Source organism: Eurytemora carolleeae, unplaced genomic scaffold (genome assembly GCF_000591075.1).
Source record: "Eurytemora carolleeae unplaced genomic scaffold, Eaff_2.0 scaffold287, whole genome shotgun sequence".
NCBI classification, from domain to species: domain Eukaryota; kingdom Metazoa; phylum Arthropoda; class Copepoda; order Calanoida; family Temoridae; genus Eurytemora; species Eurytemora carolleeae.
In genome coordinates, this window is record NW_019396221.1 from 121,105 (window position 1) to 139,672 (window position 18,568).

Consider the following 18,568-nt stretch of genomic DNA (forward strand, 5'->3'; position numbering starts at 1 on the left):
AAATTTCTATTTTCTCAACCTGTTCCTAAACATCAAATTGGTTTACTGTAGAATTTTTGTTACATTTTTTGTCGTCGTTATTTAATAATTTTCTAAAAATCGATTCTCCAGTCGAAACCACCCAAATGGATGATTTTAAACATCGACTTTGCGATCAAACTCAGTAATTATACATCATTCAAACGTTTAATTCCTCCACAATACCACATTCTTAGTTCAACTACCATACATTGCCGGTCACTCCCTTTGAACTAGTTTGGCTACAACACCCAATCGTCTACAGGGTTACCCACAAAGTCGTTGACTAAAAAGACTACCAAAAACTCTTTAAATATCTTTAGCTTGGTAAAAAAGAAAGTTGTTTTCAAATGCAGGGGATGCATGAATGTCAGACGTACAGTCGTCTCTGAAGTTTTATTCTTTGTGGGCTATGTATCTATAAAAGAATGAATGTTTAATATTTGATCAATTAATATTTTTCTAATCGTCGTGTGGTCCTGTGGAGCTATTTTTAGCGAATATCAATAAATTATTCATTATTGGGATAATTTTGGACACAATAGAGGTTAGGGTGCATGCAGTGAGTGTGTTGGGGGGAGGGGGGATGCAAAGAAATCTTGAAACATATTTTTTAGATTTATAGCGCATACATGAAAGGGTAGACCGTAGAAATTCGCAAAAATGTTGGCCTCCAGTAAAATAGAATTCTTGTGATTATACACGGCAAAGGAGAGGGATAGATCTTATTTTTAATACGTGTAGATATATCTGGTACCAACCTCTCTTAATGTACTTTAGGTGTGGAAAGTCCGAGTAGTAAATATATATCTTTAAAAAATATATTTGAGAGAAAATCAGTTTGTAAACCTCCACGTGTGGTAATATATATTAAAAGATAAACTACAGATATATTATAAGCACTTTATATCAATTATATATATATATATATATTACAAAATGGCGGTGCAATGACTCATAATAGTTTCCTATGACCAGAATATTTCATTGATTATTTATGTGAAAGATGGATCCCACGTGAGGCTTCGACATCCGTCTTGTGTTTACATTAATTTAGAAGGCTAAAACTTTTCTCTCCTTGTATTAACAGTGAATTTAGACAAATCCTTAGTCTTTGTCATTGTCAGGTGTTACTTTCTAAACGTAGTTTCCTTTTAATTTTGTATTTTTGGAACTCCCAGGGGGGGCAAGAGAACTACTGCCCCCCCTAGGTACACCACTGTGCCTGACCTGATGAAGGGAAATGCAAGCAGATGTAATATTAAAAGAGCCTCCCCAATGGATGCCCCCCCTCAGCCTCTCAGGGGGGGCACGCGTACGCCCCTGCTCTGGTTCACGTATACAATCTTCTTATTTTTTGAGTTTAAGATTTGAAAAGTGTGAAGGTTCTGAGTTCCAGGGGTGGGGCTGTGCCCCCTTACAGGTCTATGGGGCCGGGCGTTGCCCCCCACCCTGTATACGCCTTAGGACTGTCTTGTCTCTGCTTTCCCCTTGTTTTTACGAATTCTTTCACTTCTCTCTGTATGCTTTGCAGTTTTCATGACTTGGTCCTTCTTTTTTGTCCTGAGTGCTGTAAATATCGGTCATGGGCAAACTGAAAAATATTTAAAATTTAATTTCAATCAAAAATTTAAAATTCAAATAAAGTTTATAATTTAAAATATTTATTGATAAGTTGAGTAAATGATCTGTTTAAAAACATATCTTAGATAAATGTGATCGTCAACTTTAAATATCTATAGGATTTATATAAATTATAAATTAAAGTTCTGGGAATGTAACGCAAGTACGTCAAGAGCTACACCGTGGGAGTCCCTCTCATACTGGACTGATGCCGTACCGGATCGTCCGGTCACAACAAGTACGACGTTAGTACTTTGGGGCCCCGAAACTATCTCTGCCACACAATATATGTATACCGCGTAATTTATGATTTGTGTCGAATTTTTGTTTTAAAACCAAATTAAATGAATATTGAAAGCGTTGCATTATACAATCAAACCTTTTTTTCGGACTACAGAAAAAAACTTATTTTTACACACCCAAAACGTTATCAATATATTATTTCAATTTTTAAATAAAATCGAGCACATTATAATTTATGCAATATGTCAATAATACAGCGAAAAAAAAATCACAAAGTTAGATAAATTCTATGAATGAAGAGCTGACGGAAAGAAGTTTCGCAAACATGAAATAAAGCTATTTTTTATAAAAAATCAGCTCAATGAAATCTTGTTATGATTTTTTACAAATTATTTTTAACTTGTGATATTAAGGTTGTGTTGATAAAAGATGTCCTTAACCGTAACCTAATTTTTTGAAACTTAAAAAAATTGAAGGAAAAATAATTTCAACTTTCGGGGCTCTTTTACACGTGCCCTGCCTGGCCTGCACAGCACCACTCACCAGTCAGTTCTATAGCCTGGCCTGGCCTGGCCTGGCCTGACCAGTCTGTATCAAACCTGCCTCTCAGTCTCAGTAAGATCGTTTCACACAATAATACGCAGTTTATTCAACCCCTTAAAGTGGAGTTCAATTAGAGCTGGTGAAGTGGTTAGTGTGAGAATGTGTAATAGAATGGACATACTTTGAGAATTTCTAGGTGAATATTCGCAGTTTTATTTTCGTTCAAAGTGCTGCGTAGAATTTCTTAGTTCTGTTTTGAGTTTAGAGTGTACGCTTTCCAGTTATACATATAGGCCTCCATATACAGTTTGATGTATAATATTTGTGTAGTTTTACTTTTATTGTCAATATAATACCATGGAATAATATTTAAGATGCCAGTAATTAGGCATAAAGAAATAAACGATAATCAATCAATCAATCAACTACCATGGAATCTAAGCTCTACTGTTAAATCGTAATTTAACGTGTTTTTTAACATTATTGTGTACAATTTACAGTTTGGGGGTCTGTCCTAGTATACGATTTTTGGACCCCAAGATAAACTACAGATATATTATAAGCACTTTATATCAATTATATATATATATATATATTACAAAATGGCGGTGCAATGACTTAAGCATAAATTAAATCCAAAAAAAAAAAAAAAATTGGTCTTTTACTACCTCCAAAGTCAAGCACTTTGGGGGTTAGCATTTAAAAATAATTGTTCCCTGATAGCGCCCTTTCGATCAGGATGGGCATTCTAAAATGATTTTTCATTCGGACTTCTATCACCATGCTCTGGTTCAGGGGCGTAACGAGGGCTTTTAATTAGCGGGGGGTACAATTTGCGCGCGTAAGCGCGCAAAAAAAATTTTTTGGTCCCCCCCCTTAAAAACCCCTTTTTTGAAAAAATATTAATACCTTTTACGTTTTTATGTTAGGCCTATTTATTTTAAACACAAAGAAGTTAGGAATATTTAGAAAATGTTGGGAATTGTTTAATTTGAACTGGGAAATGTTTAGACCACGTGCATGAACATATATACATATACATTATACTGTAATATATTATTTATATTACATAATATGCTTATCTGCACTGTGTAGTGGTATATGCCCTTAGGCCCATCGCAAGGATTTTGTAAAGCAGATTTGATACAGGGGGAGGGGATGGTTAAATATTGGAGATTCTAGGTTAAGTCTGTTTATTAGTTAACAGAGGAAAACAAATTAGATTTTAAACTAATATATTAGAATAGATAAAGACAAATTTTGCTGTTAGTGCCCCTTGAAACCCCTCAGTTAGGTGACATTTTGAGGATACGTTTTTTGGATTGTTATTTTTGTTTTAAAATTTTGTAATAGTGGGGGGGGGGGGGGTCTCTGGAACATGCATTCGTCCCTCCGTGATTACCATTATACTGAATAGTTTAAACCTTAATTATTAACTCTCAGATATATGTAAATATTATACATTTGTGTGAAGTCTAGTAGGTAACCCAGACAGATATAAAAACCTGTTTTTTTCTAGGCTTAATACTGCAGATCTAGCGTAGACCTATATATTTTGACATTAGAAGGATCCTGAAAACCCCAGTTCTTTTTCATCATTAATAGTCGTGGGTTGATTAGAAGTTATATTTATGTATCCACTGCTATTTTTATTTCTATGGGATTTATATTATTGACAAAATTAGTATTTTTCTCTTGGTAACAATTGTAACAAGGCAAAATTTTCACAGCTCTGAAGAGACTATGAAATTAATGGAAATAATTTGTAAATCAGGAAAAAATAATAAAAAATAATTGTCTCTTAAAAATCAATTCAGTTTATCCGGATTCATATAAAGCAGAAGGATCCTAATCCATCCTGAGCAAAAGGAGCCGGATCGACCCTGAGCAAAAGGATCCGGATTCATCCTCAGCTAAAAAATGATTCGGAATCATCCTGAGTAGAAGGAGAAGAAGGATCCGGATCCATCCTGAGTAAAACGATACAAATCCATCCTATGCAGGAGAAGGATCCGTCCTTAGAGGAGCGATCCAGTTTAATCCGGAGAAGACGGATCCGGACCCATCCTGAGCAGAAGGAGGAGTAGGATCTGGATCTATCCTGAGCAAAGAAGGAGAAGGATCGGATTTATCCTAACATCTAAAACTAAGAAGCTTTTTGGTGCATCTCTGGAACGGAAAGTTTTTGTATTTTGCGTTTCAGTATTTAATTTTGTATAACATTTTATGTTTAGAAAATGGATTACAGTAGTGATGAGGAGACTAGTCGAGGACAGGAGGAGGAGGGAGGAGAGAAGGAGGAGAGGAGGAGGATGAGGAAGGAGATCAAGGCCGGGACGGGGGAGCAGAAGATCCTGTGCAGGATATGCGGGGATGGAGCTGTCAGGTAAACTAATACATTCTATTACTGAGAGTGTATCTAAGGGGCAACATATCAACCATAATCTGCCAAAAAAAAAATACTTGTCTACTCTTCATACCCAAATCTGAACTGTTGTTTGAAATTTCATGATTTCTGAATGGTTCATTAAGTTTTAGCATAAAAATAAGCGAAAAAAAGAAGAAAAATAATTTTTCCAGTGCGGATTCAGGACCCGGATCTGAACTAATAGTAAATGAATCTTTAGCACTGCAGTTTTACTTTGTTACATTTACTATAAATAATAATGTTAAAACCTTTTTTCTCTTTCTCATTTTTTTTAAACTATAAATATAAAGCATGTGATATTAAAAATAAATAAATCACTATTTACTATCAAGTTTCGAATTATAAATGTTCTCTAAAGCTAATATTGCACCCCGGCCCGGGGGTAAAAATTTGAATTAAGCTGAAATCCAGTTTTCTGAGAGTTCTTGGAATTCTAATCTCTGGTCTACCAATGCGTGAAGATGTCCTATCTAGACAAAAAAAATAGTAAAGAAATTGTTTATGTTGTAATTTATTGTGTAATCACTTAGTAAATAAGAACTATATTCATGAAAAAAATATTACGTACAAATAAGAAATGTTTTAAATATCTAGTGCCACGACAAACTCCATCCTTGATAAATTTATCACTTTTCAACACCCCCACCCCCTCCCCCCTCCCCACAAACACATAGACCTCACTAGTATTTATTTAGTTAAGAAGTAAATCCGTCTCTAATTTTATATTTACACCTTGTTTTTCTCTTGTTTTTATTCATATTTTTATACTAGGAAGAGACTTATAGTTTTACATTAAATGTGAGCTAGCTTAGACAATGACTGTGCAGTTTTAAATATTTGTTTTTGTCGGGGTTTCCAGGATTTAAGAAGAAATTATGCTTTTGAGCAGTTGATGATAGTACCGTTTCCTCAAGTTAAACTCGCAACCCGGAGCAGACTTGAATAACGGTCCGTCCTGTTTTCTTTTCTCCGTATTCCTGGAACTACACGTGCGTCTTAAATATTCTATATTACGCCCCCTTTTTGATAATTGCGATCATTTTTCTCTAGAATCGAATTTTCAGTCTCTCAATGATTATTCTAGAGAAACCGATTTTTTTACATAAAAAATACCGTCCTTCTCTTCCCAAAACTTAATAATTTTCAAACTTTTAAACAACTTGTCCTTTAGTTGGTGTAAATATTACCATGTCATATTTTAAGAACTAGGCTGTTAGAGAGCTTTGCGTACTTTTTAGTTAACAATTTTAGCTCTAAAATATTAATTGTTTTTCATTGTTATCCAATAAACACAAATTTTCGAGAAATTTTTGGTTTAAATTGTTGGATTTTTAGCAACAAAAAATTCTTTTGGCTCGATCGGTTCAGCCGTTTTAACGTTTATCGGATACTGAATAGAAAAAAAAACAGACGGCGATCCAAATGTATATATATAGATGAAGTATACTAGAGTTAGGTAAAAACTAGATTTTTCCGGTTTGACTGAAAATAGGAAAAAGTATTAAAGGATAAATAAGACTTTCTATATATATGATAACACTCGAAAACAATCTATATAATAAAACAAGACATTCGTATATATGTTGCGTATAGCCGGCCAAACGGCTTGACCGATTGGGCTGAAATTTTTTGTGGACACTCAGGGGTGGCCGGGGGGTGTTATAGGCTAAAAAAAAACGATTTATTTTTTCTCAAAAAAATTTTATTCAACCTTTTTTCTCACGGGCAACGCCGGGCCTTTCAGCTAGTGAATACATAAGATTTCAAAGCCCGACGCGACACATACCTCTTTTCTTCCCATTTTCTGAGGTCATTTCCTTTTTGTACGTCTTTCAGGTCAACATTCAATTGTTTTGTATGGTTATATGATTTTTAAATGTTGAACGATTTCGAAATCTATTTAACCAGGAACAAATGACTTAGCCCTGTACAGTGTACAGTATACATGTTTTAGATAAACAGATAAATAACTTAGGAAATTAATGATAAGGGAATTAATATTTACATTTTACAATTTTAATATGTTTTGGAATTAAAGGAAATAATTTAAAGGAACAAAAACTGGAAAAGTAGAAGAATAAAAATTAATGGATAATTCTCGCCCGGAATTTCTCGATAACCTGATTAATTAGTTAAATTCAAAGTTTCAATGGAAACTTGAAGAAAAAAGTATCGAAAATCTATCAAATTCAATATTAAAAATCGAACTAAAAAGAAGTTCAAAGTTTGATAAAAAAATAAACTTTAATTATGATATTTTCTTAATGTTTTTAGTTCATAGTTTGTAGTTATGTCATAGTTTTAAATATGAATATTATTTTATTGAAAACCTCATTGTACGATAAGAATATTTGATTTTGACAACTAGTTAAGTAAGTTACTGATTTCATAACAACTAGTTTGCTAAGTTACTAATTGTATAACAACTAGTTTACTAAGTTACCGATTGTAAAACAACTAGTTTAGTAAGTTACTGATTGTGTAACAACTAGTTTAGTAAGTTACTGATTATATAACAACTAGTTTAGTAAGTTACTGATTATATAACAACTAGTTTAGTAAGTTACTGATTATATAACAACTAGTTTAGTAAGTTACTGATTATATAACAACTAGTTTAGTAAGTTACTGATTACATAACAGCTAGTTCAGTTAGTTACTGATAATATAACAGCTTGTTTACTAAGTTACTGATAATATAACAGCTTGTTTACTAAGATACTGATTGTATAACAACTAGTTTAGTAAGTTACTGATTATATAACAGCTTGTTTAGTAAGTTACTGATTGTATAACAACTAGTTAAGTAAGTTACTGATTATATAACAACTAGTTTACTAAGTTACTGATTGTATAACAACTAGTTTACTAAGTTACTGATTATATAACAATTAGTTTACTAAGTTACTGATTATATAACTAATTTACTAAGTTACTAATTGTATAACAACTAGTTTAGTAAGGTACTGATTATATAACAACTTATTTAGTAAGTTACTGATTGTATAACATTTTTCTAATAAACTGATATCAGTTCTCATCAATTCTATGTATAATGTAAACATGAATTTTAAATAAACTGAATAAATAAACCACTGATACAAATATATTGTTTGTTTAAGCGGAATTTTCCCATTTTCCAGAATTTCAATGATTTAAGTCCAAACCCACCATATCCTCGTTAAAAATGTCAAATGTGCTGTACAAGTGTACATATCTGAAGAAATAAAATATTTGAATTGTTTTGATTTGAAATTGTTATGATTCATTTTATCTTTATTTTCCAGTCTTTACTCCCCCCCCCCCCCTTTCCTTCAGACACAATCATATTTTGCTTAGATTAAATACTTGTGATAAGCTGTACAAATAACGGATAAAATATTAGTTTTAATATTTGTGTAAATCAGAAATATTAAAATTTTATGAATGAAAGTTATTTTTTAATGGTTCATGAATTAAAAGCTATTTTTCTCAAGCTGTGTTACCTTTTTAGAACTCCTGCCCCTAAATTAAAAAATCTAATCTTTATAAAATTAATATTTTATTTTTAGGCATGTTCACTATGGTGGCCATTGTTGTTTCTCCTGTAAAGCATTCTTTCGTCGAGCTGTAAACTGGCAAACCAAGAACAAGAGAACCTTTCAGTGCAAGTTTGAATCAGGGTGCGAGATCAACATAAAGAACAGAAAAACTTGTCAGTCATGCCGGTTTCAGGTAAATAAATTCATCTTTTCTCCAGATTTTTTATTTAAAGGGTTAATCGAACGTAATTTTAAACAATACATCATTCTTTAAAATTGATGGAAAGTTTGTAAAATACATGATTTTGATTACTTTTTTGTGTTATTGAAGCTTCTTTAATTATGTTCGAACATTTTCTTTTAAGTCAATGAAAATAAAGAAACTTAACATTTATTTTTAATTTTAATTTTAAAGGAATTAAGTCTTTGTCACAAACTCTGATTTTCTGATACCTATATCTTTGCAATCTAATTTCGTAGACGCTAGATATTTCAAACTATGAATTCTGTTAGATCAAATAGCCTAAGTTTGAAATATCAAGGGTTTCCACCATTAGGTTGCCAAGATATAAGGATTAGAAAATTTGAGTTTGTGGCAAAAACTCAATTCCGTTGACACATAATTTCCTTTTAATTTCGTTAATATAAAAAAACGTTACGTAGAATACGGAATGAAAAAGAAAAATTACGGAAGAAAAAAGATCAATAATTTCAACGTTTCCTCAGTAAACCCTTGTTTTATGTACGTAATGAAATTATTTTAAATGTATTGTAAACGTAATATTACCTCCACTGAGCCCACGATTTAAAAACTTTTGCTCGAGTCCTGATTCTTTAAACCCGACTTTAAGATCCAATCTTCGACCCAACTCTGACGACAGATTGTGTCACGTGATTGACAAGATTGCAAGATCTTCAGCTTTACTTTTGGAGTTAGGCCCAATGAAAATAAAACCGATCTTGGTTGATTTTAGGGGAGAACAAGGCTCAATGTTGAGTCTTGTTCTCATAAAAAACCCGGAATGCGCCAATTCCTGTCCTGAAAATCCACCAAATAGAATATTAAACCGGTTTGTTGAATTCAACTGTGTGGTAAATAAGATGCAGCTTGAATCACAAAGCTCAAGCCGTAATTAAGGCAGAATGACAGCTTGATCCGAGTCAAATTTTCTAAATAGCTGGCTCTGATCGAGTGTCACGCCAAATTCTCAATGGTACCTTAAAATAGCTCCCAATTAAGTATTAAACATCCATTTTTTTGTTTTTGTAAACTGTTAAATTTCATTTGTGGTTTCTCTGCAAACATGACTTGCGCATTTCTTGCTTCAGAAACAATGAAGAAATTACCAGAAAAATACCATTATAAAGTCAGAAAAACTATGTTATCTTCACTATTGACCAGTATTTTTTTAAATGGAGGCTCGCTGAAATTACGATGAAAGAACCTTCAAGGAGAACCCTCCAGTAATGGAGTGGATTTGTTTGTTTTTGATGACGTAGAATTATGAACACTTGACACAAACTCTTAAATATCCAATCCCTTTATATACCCTACCTGATGTAAAACTTGATATTTCATACTATGAATTGTATTGTATCAAATAGTCAAGTTTGAAATATCGTAGGTTTACACCTGCAGGCTGCAAAATATAGAGATTAGAAAATCATCTATGGCTATTGATCAGTTTCCTTAATTTCTTTCACAAGTAATTAATTATCTTATCTTCTGAGCTTGATTAGATATTTTATCTATGTTTTCATTGTCTGATCGTTCACGTTCTTTAAAATCTGCCTGAAACGATTTAAACGAATTTAAATTGAATATCGCTTAGCGGGCCTTGGAAAACATTATGGCGAACATAAAACTTTTTTCCTAAAATTTAATTTTTCATGTAAAGAAACTGTCTTCGTAGTAAACTCTGTGACTCTCTCATTGCAAATGCTAGAAATCTGCAAGTCATCTTCATAGAGAAGCCACAGTTGTAAATAATTATTTTATACTTGAAATTGCGTCAACCATCCCTTTTCCTTTAAAAATTGTTTTTGATAATTTTATTCTTAAATTTCGAAGATTTGAGAACAAAAAAAATAAAAACAAGATTTATTTTTCATTACAAAACTCAGTTTGTACAAGTGTACATTATTAAGCAGCTGATATATCTGGTATTCTGTGATTAATACCGAATGAAGAAAGTGGAATAAACCGGACTTTTCTGGACATTTCCATTCCATTACCGGTATCGCTACTGTAAATAAAACACATTTCCTACTGGTAGGCGGGAGGGGATAATGATTATAATTTATCGTGTTTGTAGAAGTGTATAACGACGGGTATGAATCCCTCCTGGGTTCTGTCTGACGATCAGAGGAAGAAAAGGTTCAAAAAGTACAGAGAGACCGGAGAATTAAGTCCTACCAGTAGTCAGGTATGATTTACAGAGTAAAGGGTGGTTAAACCCTTCCCCCCCCCCGTAGGTATATTATCAGGGAAAAAACTCCCCCCCCCCGAAAAAAAAAGAATTAAAATAAATCAAAAAAAATTATCCTTCGCAGGAATTCGTCCCTGCACCTCCTCCCCCCATATCCTCCCTTTCCCCCTCCTTCAATTGAAATTAAATACATTAACAGTTTATCAAATCTGACGCAGTTTTACAGGTGGATAATGTTGATAATTAAATGAATCTAAATCAACATTGCATGATTAAACTTTCCTTATCTATATCTTGTTTAATATCAAAGTCCACAACAGGGATGTATATAAGTTTTTATATGGGGGTAGTCGTTTATATCAAAATACTGAAGACGAGTTTCGATTTCAATTTTCATTTTTATCAATCTTTTAACATCATGAACACACAAAAACATGGAAACAAAGGGAAGCTGTCAATTAAAAAGCTTCTCTTAAATTCCTTGTAAACTTTTAATTCGGAAAAAGCTAGTTAACAATTAAAACTTTAATAAAAAAGTCGTCTTTATTATATTGATCTAATCTCCTACCACCGTACTAAATAAGTTGGTCTTTATCAAGAGGTTTAACTGTAAGTCCTGGAAAGGGCAGAAGGGCTGGTGTAATTTTAAAGTATATTTTCACCCTGTAAGGAGTAGAATTCAACTTGTAATTAATGTTGTAGGATTCTAGTCGCGAAGGGGAACTGGATTTACCCCTGGAAAGGGGTTCAGGGCGGAGAAGAGCTAAGTCTGCACCCTCTCACGCGCATAGACAGGCTAGTCGGTTCAATCATGATGATCTGAGCCTACCAGCCTCTCAGCCGGTCAGTCCTTTAGAGCGTGACTACGGAGCGTGTCGGATAGCAAGGTGTAGTGGGGAGCTTGATATCAAAACGGAGCCGACTCTACTCTCGCCGCTCCGTGAGGATCCTTTTCCTTTCGGGTTTGATCCTTTGGATCATGTTCCTATAAAAGAGGAGCCGGAGATGGAGCTGGATGACTTGAACAACCTGCAAACTCTGATCTCAACCTGCGACTTTGTCACGTTAGAGGAGGAGAAGAAGAAAACGGAGGGAAAACCCCCAGATTTTTCTCAATATAAACCCCCAGATTTTCCCGAGAATAAAATCCCCGAGTTTCCCGATTATAAACCAGATCGATCCTCGAAGGTTGAACTGGGCCAGGAGGAGATGTTATCGCTAATGAAGCTCGAAATGTCGTTTGAAAACTCGAGTTCGAGTTTTCCCGTAATGAGTGCCGAGACAGCGAGTATCTGGAACTCTGTCTTGCTCTCCTGTAACTTCGATACCTTGAACAACCGTCTCACTAAGGGTTTGCTCAGTGAAGCTGTTGAACTGTGTCTCCGACGAAATCTAATCTTTCTGCAGGAGAACTTGGACTTTACCTCGCTCAGTGTAGAAACGCGCAAGCTGTTGTACGGCAAGAACATGGTAAGCATGTGTCACGTTCGCGGACTCATGCTGCGCTCTTCTAGTGCGCAGAACTTCACCTGTATCAGTAACTCTAACCTAGTTCAGATTAGTTACAAGAATATGAGAACCGGAGAGATGAAACTATGGAACCTAATGGAGGAGGAAGAGGAGGAGGGTCAGGGGGTGAAAGAAGGAGCTACTGAGACCACCAGCTCCCTCCTCCACCTAGCGGAGGAGATATGGAAACTAAAATTAGAACGAGGAACCTTCCTCATCCTTCTCCTGGTAGTTCTATTTTCCAGCCAGGGTTGTAACCTACAATCCTGCTTCATGGTGGATAGGTTTCAGAACAAGTACCTTGCCCTACTGTACAGGTAACCATCTCATTCTCCATCCTCATGCGGATTAAATCTGTTTAAAATATCCGGATCCAGTTAATGGATATTTCTTTAAAAAATCAATTTCAAAAAGATTATATTTTTGTGCGTGAAGCTACAGGGTTACCCACAAAGTATGAGACTGTAAAGACGACTTGAAAATCTTCAAACACGACGATCCCAAGGTTTAATTAAGTCTTTTGATTAAGAGTATTTAATAATAAAGAAAGAAAGAAAGAAGTTTATAGTCGCTGGGATTCACAATAATATGTAAACCTGTTGTTCTGCGCCAATGCATTTTCCGAAGTGAATTATTTTACAATAAATTCTGTACAGTCGTCTCTGAAGTCTCATCCTTAGTGGGTTAACCCGGTGTTAACCTTATAAGTATTCCGACTGTACTGTACAGGAAACCCAGATAGACATGTGAATAGTTAATAAAAATGAATCCATGCCCACACGGCTAAATCCGCGATCCCTCCATTGCGGAACTTTGACCCCAATCTTCATGAGAAGTTTTATTTAATTTTTGTACATTTGCCGCTTAAAAACTTGAAATTTTGTGCAAAAGTTTTGTCTAGTTGTGTTATCAAGTGAGACGTACACTATGCACATATACACAGACATTGATGTATTAAAATCAAATATTCGTCTTTATTAGGCCCAACAATTAACATTTATGTTTAAACGTTACTTAGAATAAAATTAAGACATCATTTGAATTTAATGAACTGTATTTTGATTGTAATTGGTAAAGTGTTTTTAAAGGATTTTTAAAATTTTATTTTTCAAACTAATTTTCCTTATCTTAAACTCTTAAATATGATTTTAAATTGGTAAATTTTGGCTTAATTTTATGACGCAATTATAGATTAAATTATTTATAACTTTTTTGACCCATATTTGAGAAATTCGTAATTTAGTTGAAAACAGTCTTCAAACCCATTACTTACTTGTTTAGACTGCATAAATATCACAGTTCAATAGAACCCAAAATTTGCATATTCAAAACCTTAAAAAATAGTATCCATAAAAAACTGGCTATTGTCCAAATTTTTCTAAATTCCTGTTTTATTCAGATACCTGCAGAGCCAACACGGACAGGAAACTGCACAGAAACATTTTACCATTATAATGAAGTTCGTTCTTGCTCTGCTTACCAACTCCTATTAGAACAAATTCCCACTCCTATATCATGATACCAACTCCTACTTCGATATCATTATACCAACTCCTACTCCTATATCATGATACCGACTCCTACTCCTATATCATAATACCAACTCCTACTCCTATATCATGATACCAGCTCCTACTACTATATCATAATACCAACTCCTACTTCGATATCATTATACCAACTCCTACTCCTATATCATGATACCGACTCCTACTATATCATAATACCAACTCCTACTCCTATATCATGATACCAGCTCCTACTACTATATCATAATACCAACTCCTACTATATCATGATACCAACTCCAACTCTTATATAATTACACCAACTCCTACTCTGATATCATAATACCAACTCCTACTTGAAGATATTACAAACTCTCTTATACTCCATAAGCCATGCTACCCTATTCCTCCTTATACCTTCAGTTTCTATGAAACTTTTACCTAAAATTACAAGTGCATTGTACACTATGTACAACGCAAAATGCAACGATGCGTACAGATGCAACCTACCTATCTGCATTAACGTGTATGAAACTGCTACAAAGTAGCCTGCCTATTTATATTCAAGTGTTGTAAAGTGCACAATCTAAAGCCTACTTAAGAGTATCATAGTGATACTAAATATACAGAGATATAACCTAACTATAGGGATCAAAGTCACTGTTGCAAATTTGGAGAAAATTTCGGCAATGTCAAAAATGAAAGTGATAAAAATTTATCAAAAAGATCAATTAGTCAGAATAGCACTTGTTGTCAGCATATTTTGGTTATGCTGTCGACATCAAGTTTTGTTTGTCAGCTCACTCCTAGGTTTTGACGTTGTCACATTTTTGTGAACGGGTTTCAACAAATCGGGTCAAATCTTCAATAGTTTTTATTACAGTACAGTACAGTACAGTACAGTACAGTACAGTACAGTACAGTACAGTACAGTACAGTACAGTACAGTACAGTTTGTAAAGTACAAACAGTACAGAGTAGTACATTACCACTTGGTTACAGCTAAACAATTATCAAGGCTTTCTTGTCCGGGAAGGAGCTAGGTCAAAAGATGCATTTATACAAGTTTTTGACATTGTCAAAAAAAAATCGATAAAAAGTGGAAGTGTACTATACTGTGTGTTTGTGCTGATAATAGTTTAATTGTTATTCATTGTAAATGTTATTTATTGTAAAATGTCTATTTATCGTTGTTCGTGATAATACACGTAAAATATTACAACCCCCCATTTCCCCACATTATTTCATCTTAGACGACCATCCATCAATCCCTTCTCCTAACCGCTCCATTTTAGCTGATATTCCCTCAATAGCTGATTATCTTCCGCTTCATCATGGCTGAGTATCCAAATAGCTAATTATACTCTTCTTGGCTGATTATCCTCCTCTAGCTTATTATTCTTTTCATATCCATTCATAGCTGATTATGCTCAAATAGCTGATATTCCATGTATTGCGGATTTTCCCTTCCTAGCTTATTATCCATTCATAGTTAATCCCTGTATAGCTGATAATTCCTTCCTAGCTGATAATCCTCCCATAGTTTATTTTTCTCCTATTAGATGATTATCCATTTTTAGTCACTAATTCTCCTTATTATCTTCCAATGGATGATGATTATTGATTATCCATTAAAAGCTCATTATATTTTCAAATCTAATCATATCTTTATAGTTTATTATCCCCTCATCTTTGATTACTCCTCCCTAGTTGATTTCTCGATTGCCAATATTTCCTCCTATTGATCAATGATCATCCCACCCTAGTTCGATCATTTTCCTAGCTGATTGCCATTATTAGCTAATAAACTGCTTGACTGTCAAGTCGGACTGAAACGCCGGTACTCGAGTCAAACAAAAAGTACGTAAATATCTTACCTCAATTCTTCGCTCCGGGTATATAATTCATATATTAAAATAGTTAAGAACCAGGCTAAAAAATGCAATTTATTAATTGTGTCATATGTTCTTAATCAACGTACAGAGTATTTGACGAGAATACTCTGAAAATAGAAGTGTGATCAATTTCAATAGCAGAATATTGTAACGTGAAGGAAACGATATGTTATATGTACAAAATCGTCATTTGTAAAATCAATCTGTGATCTTAGATGTAACTCTGTGTCTCGCTTACAAAATCATCTCCTGTCTTCATCTCAAAAAAGTAATTATAGCTCAGCAGCTTTGTTTTGCAATCCCTGATAATTCATGTCCTAACCTAACTCAGTACTGATAATTTTCTTAACCTAACTCTGAACTGATAGTTCTTGTCCTAACCTAACTCAGAACTGATAATTCATGTCCTAACCCAACTCAGCCAAATTAGAACTGATTCTTGTCATAACTCACCTAAGTACTAATAATTCTTTCAATAACCCAATTCAGAACTGATGATTCTTGTCTAGCCCCAATTCAGAGTTGATAATTATTGTCTTAACCCAAATTAGAACTGATTCTTGTCCTAACCCAATTCAGAACTGATAATTCTTGTCCTAACCCAACTTAAAATTCTTGTCCTAACCTATGGCAGAACTGATTTCGCCTGTCCCAACCCAACCCAGGACTATAATTTCAGTCCTAACCTATCAGGATCAGGAAGAGTACATTGAGATGACTCCTCCAGATAATCTTGCGAGATCTAGAAACGTGAAACATTTAGAAAAAATAACTCATATTTTTTAATGTCGCTGTTTATCTGGAAAGCGAGGCCTGAGATGAATGTAATAATGTTTAATTTAAGATTAATATATCATATATTCTATATTTATGTAAAGATGTAATATTTTTTGTGTCGAATAAAATTTTAAGCTGAAAATCTTTTTAGTTTCTTAGAAAGAAAATAAAAAAGACAACATTTGATAAATTCTTTCGAGTTTAGAGTTTAACTGTAGTAATTTAAGTTCTTGTTATTTTTCTTTACTAAAAACCATACGTAGTGGTTAACAGTTTTGGTTTGTTTAAAAACTTCAATAAAGTTAAGTTAAATTTGCAATTATTAAAATTTTTCTAAATTTTTTAAATTTTTAAAAAAAATTTTAATTATTTAAAATTGATTAACAGATCATTTTTTGGATCGTTTTACGGTTCATTTCTTGGTTCTGTCAGGGTCAGAATTTAGCATAGCAAAAAAAAATCGCAATGAACAACTTTTAAAAGACTAGGTTTTTTGGGCGCTTCGCGACTATCTTTTATTACACTACATTTTATCTTGGTATACATTGTAAAACAAAAACAAAATAAAATTGACGGTCAAATTTCCCTCTACTTTGTTATCAATACTTTATGAATTAAAGGGATTGTAAGCGTAATTTCAATTGACCCTCCATGCAAATATGGCAATGCTCGATTCACCGGTGTTCGAGAAACTTTTATCTGATCAATAATAAGGATGATACTGTCATTTTTCGAGGTTAGTGTTTATTTCTGATAATTCCAATATTTTTTTCTGCATAAGAAAGGCGCAAGGCATATATGTAAAGAAACCCCAATGACAAATAAATAGTTTTCAAAATTATAAACATCCATATCTAATTCATACTTATTACTTGATCAAAGCTTTTAAGAATACCATTGTGAATCGGTCATTGTTATCTTTGCATCGCTCTTGTATGCCGAGTCCATTAGAACCTGATCCAATCAGGGTTCAGTCATGTTTTTGGTGCCTATTCTGAACCAATAGAAATTGCACGGCGGTATAATCTATCTCATTATCCAGTGAGAGATACTAATGGAAATAAAATGCACTAAATGGAAATAAAATTACTTCTACTGAAACTATAGTGGCTCGGAGAGTCATTTGAAATTGATCTTACAATTCCTCTAAAATCGGCAAATTGATCAAATTTAAATGTTAATCACGTTCAGGGACTGAAATCACATTTACTGATACGCGCCGTTGAAGGATTCATATCTCTCATTGAATAATGAGATAGATAGAAAGATAGATGTTACCGCCACACTATTTCTATTGGTTCAGAATAGACAACAAAATTTACCCCTACTTACTATGAGACTACATAAACGGCCTTTACCTCTTAAAATATGAAGATTTGGTCTTCTTCTTCCTTGAATACTGTATTTTAATCTTCTTCTTCCTTGTATACTGTATTTTAATCTTCTTCTTCCTTGAATACTGTATTTTAATGGCGCTTATCTAATGATTGGGCACTGAAAGAAAGAAGTATAAAGTTACAAAGAATCATGAATGTAAGAAATCAGATAGAATAAATTCCGTACAGTCGTCTCTGAAGTCTAATCCGTTGTGGGCAGGTTGTGGGTAACCCTGTATATTGAATCCAGCTAATAAAGTCGTCTTTCCTTCTCTTCACATTTGATCAAAGTTATAACAATCAAAAATTGTACAGGAAAAGTGCAATTAATCAGGGGCGGATACAGGATTTAAGTGAGGGGGGGGGGGCAAGACTTTTTAGGAACAAAAAAAATCATAATTAGGAACAAAAAATCGCGCTGCAGGCGAAATTTTTTTTGACTTAAAAGACTTAAAAGAGTCAAAATTAATGAGTAAGACTAAAGAACTAGATTTTTAACTTTTCACACATTATAGTGTATTAAGACAGACATTTCTTTCCTTTAAGCATGCTATTGAGAAGCTATTCTGAAATAGGAACAAAAAATTCCAAATTCAGAGGGGGGGGGCTACGCCCCTCCCTGAATCTCTCAGGGGGTGGCGAATGTCCCCCCCCCCTGTATCCGCCCCTGCAATGAATCACCATTATTCCAGATCTTG

At 33.8% G+C, this 18,568-nt stretch overlaps 1 protein-coding gene across 6 annotated transcripts; it reads left to right on the forward strand.

The window, feature by feature from the left end:
* Positions 1-2,448: 2,448 nt before the first annotated feature.
* LOC111698547 (uncharacterized) lies at positions 2,449-15,922 on the forward strand. 6 transcript variants are annotated; one of them, XR_002764558.1, is made up of 8 exons: positions 2,449-2,623; positions 4,662-4,813; positions 8,407-8,569; positions 10,692-10,802; positions 11,508-12,631; positions 13,714-14,792; positions 14,961-15,030; positions 15,647-15,922. XR_002764558.1 is itself a non-coding variant. In XM_023468902.1 (6 exons), exons 2-6 carry the CDS (start codon positions 4,665-4,667, stop codon positions 13,805-13,807), a joined length of 1,641 nt encoding a protein of 546 aa, XP_023324670.1. In that variant the 5' UTR covers positions 2,449-2,623; positions 4,662-4,664; the 3' UTR covers positions 13,808-15,922. The 6 variants fall into 6 exon arrangements, 1 of the variants encoding a protein (XP_023324670.1); XR_002764554.1 differs by having other exon boundaries at positions 13,714-15,030; positions 15,403-15,922; XR_002764557.1 differs by having other exon boundaries at positions 13,714-15,030.
* The last annotated feature ends 2,646 nt before the right edge of the window (positions 15,923-18,568 follow it).

What these genes read in the sequence shown, in the direction of transcription:
- LOC111698547 (XM_023468902.1), top strand. Translation starts at nt 4,665, where the DNA reads ATGGATTACAGTAGTGATGAGGAGACTAGTCGAGGACAGGAGGAGGAG. An exon ending in GTCAGTCATGCCGGTTTCAG is followed by an intron (nt 8,570 to 10,691) that starts GTAAATAAATTC and finishes TCGTGTTTGTAG; the next exon opens with AAGTGTATAACGACGGGTAT. An exon ending in TACCTTGCCCTACTGTACAG is followed by an intron (nt 12,632 to 13,713) that starts GTAACCATCTCA and finishes TGTTTTATTCAG; the next exon opens with ATACCTGCAGAGCCAACACG.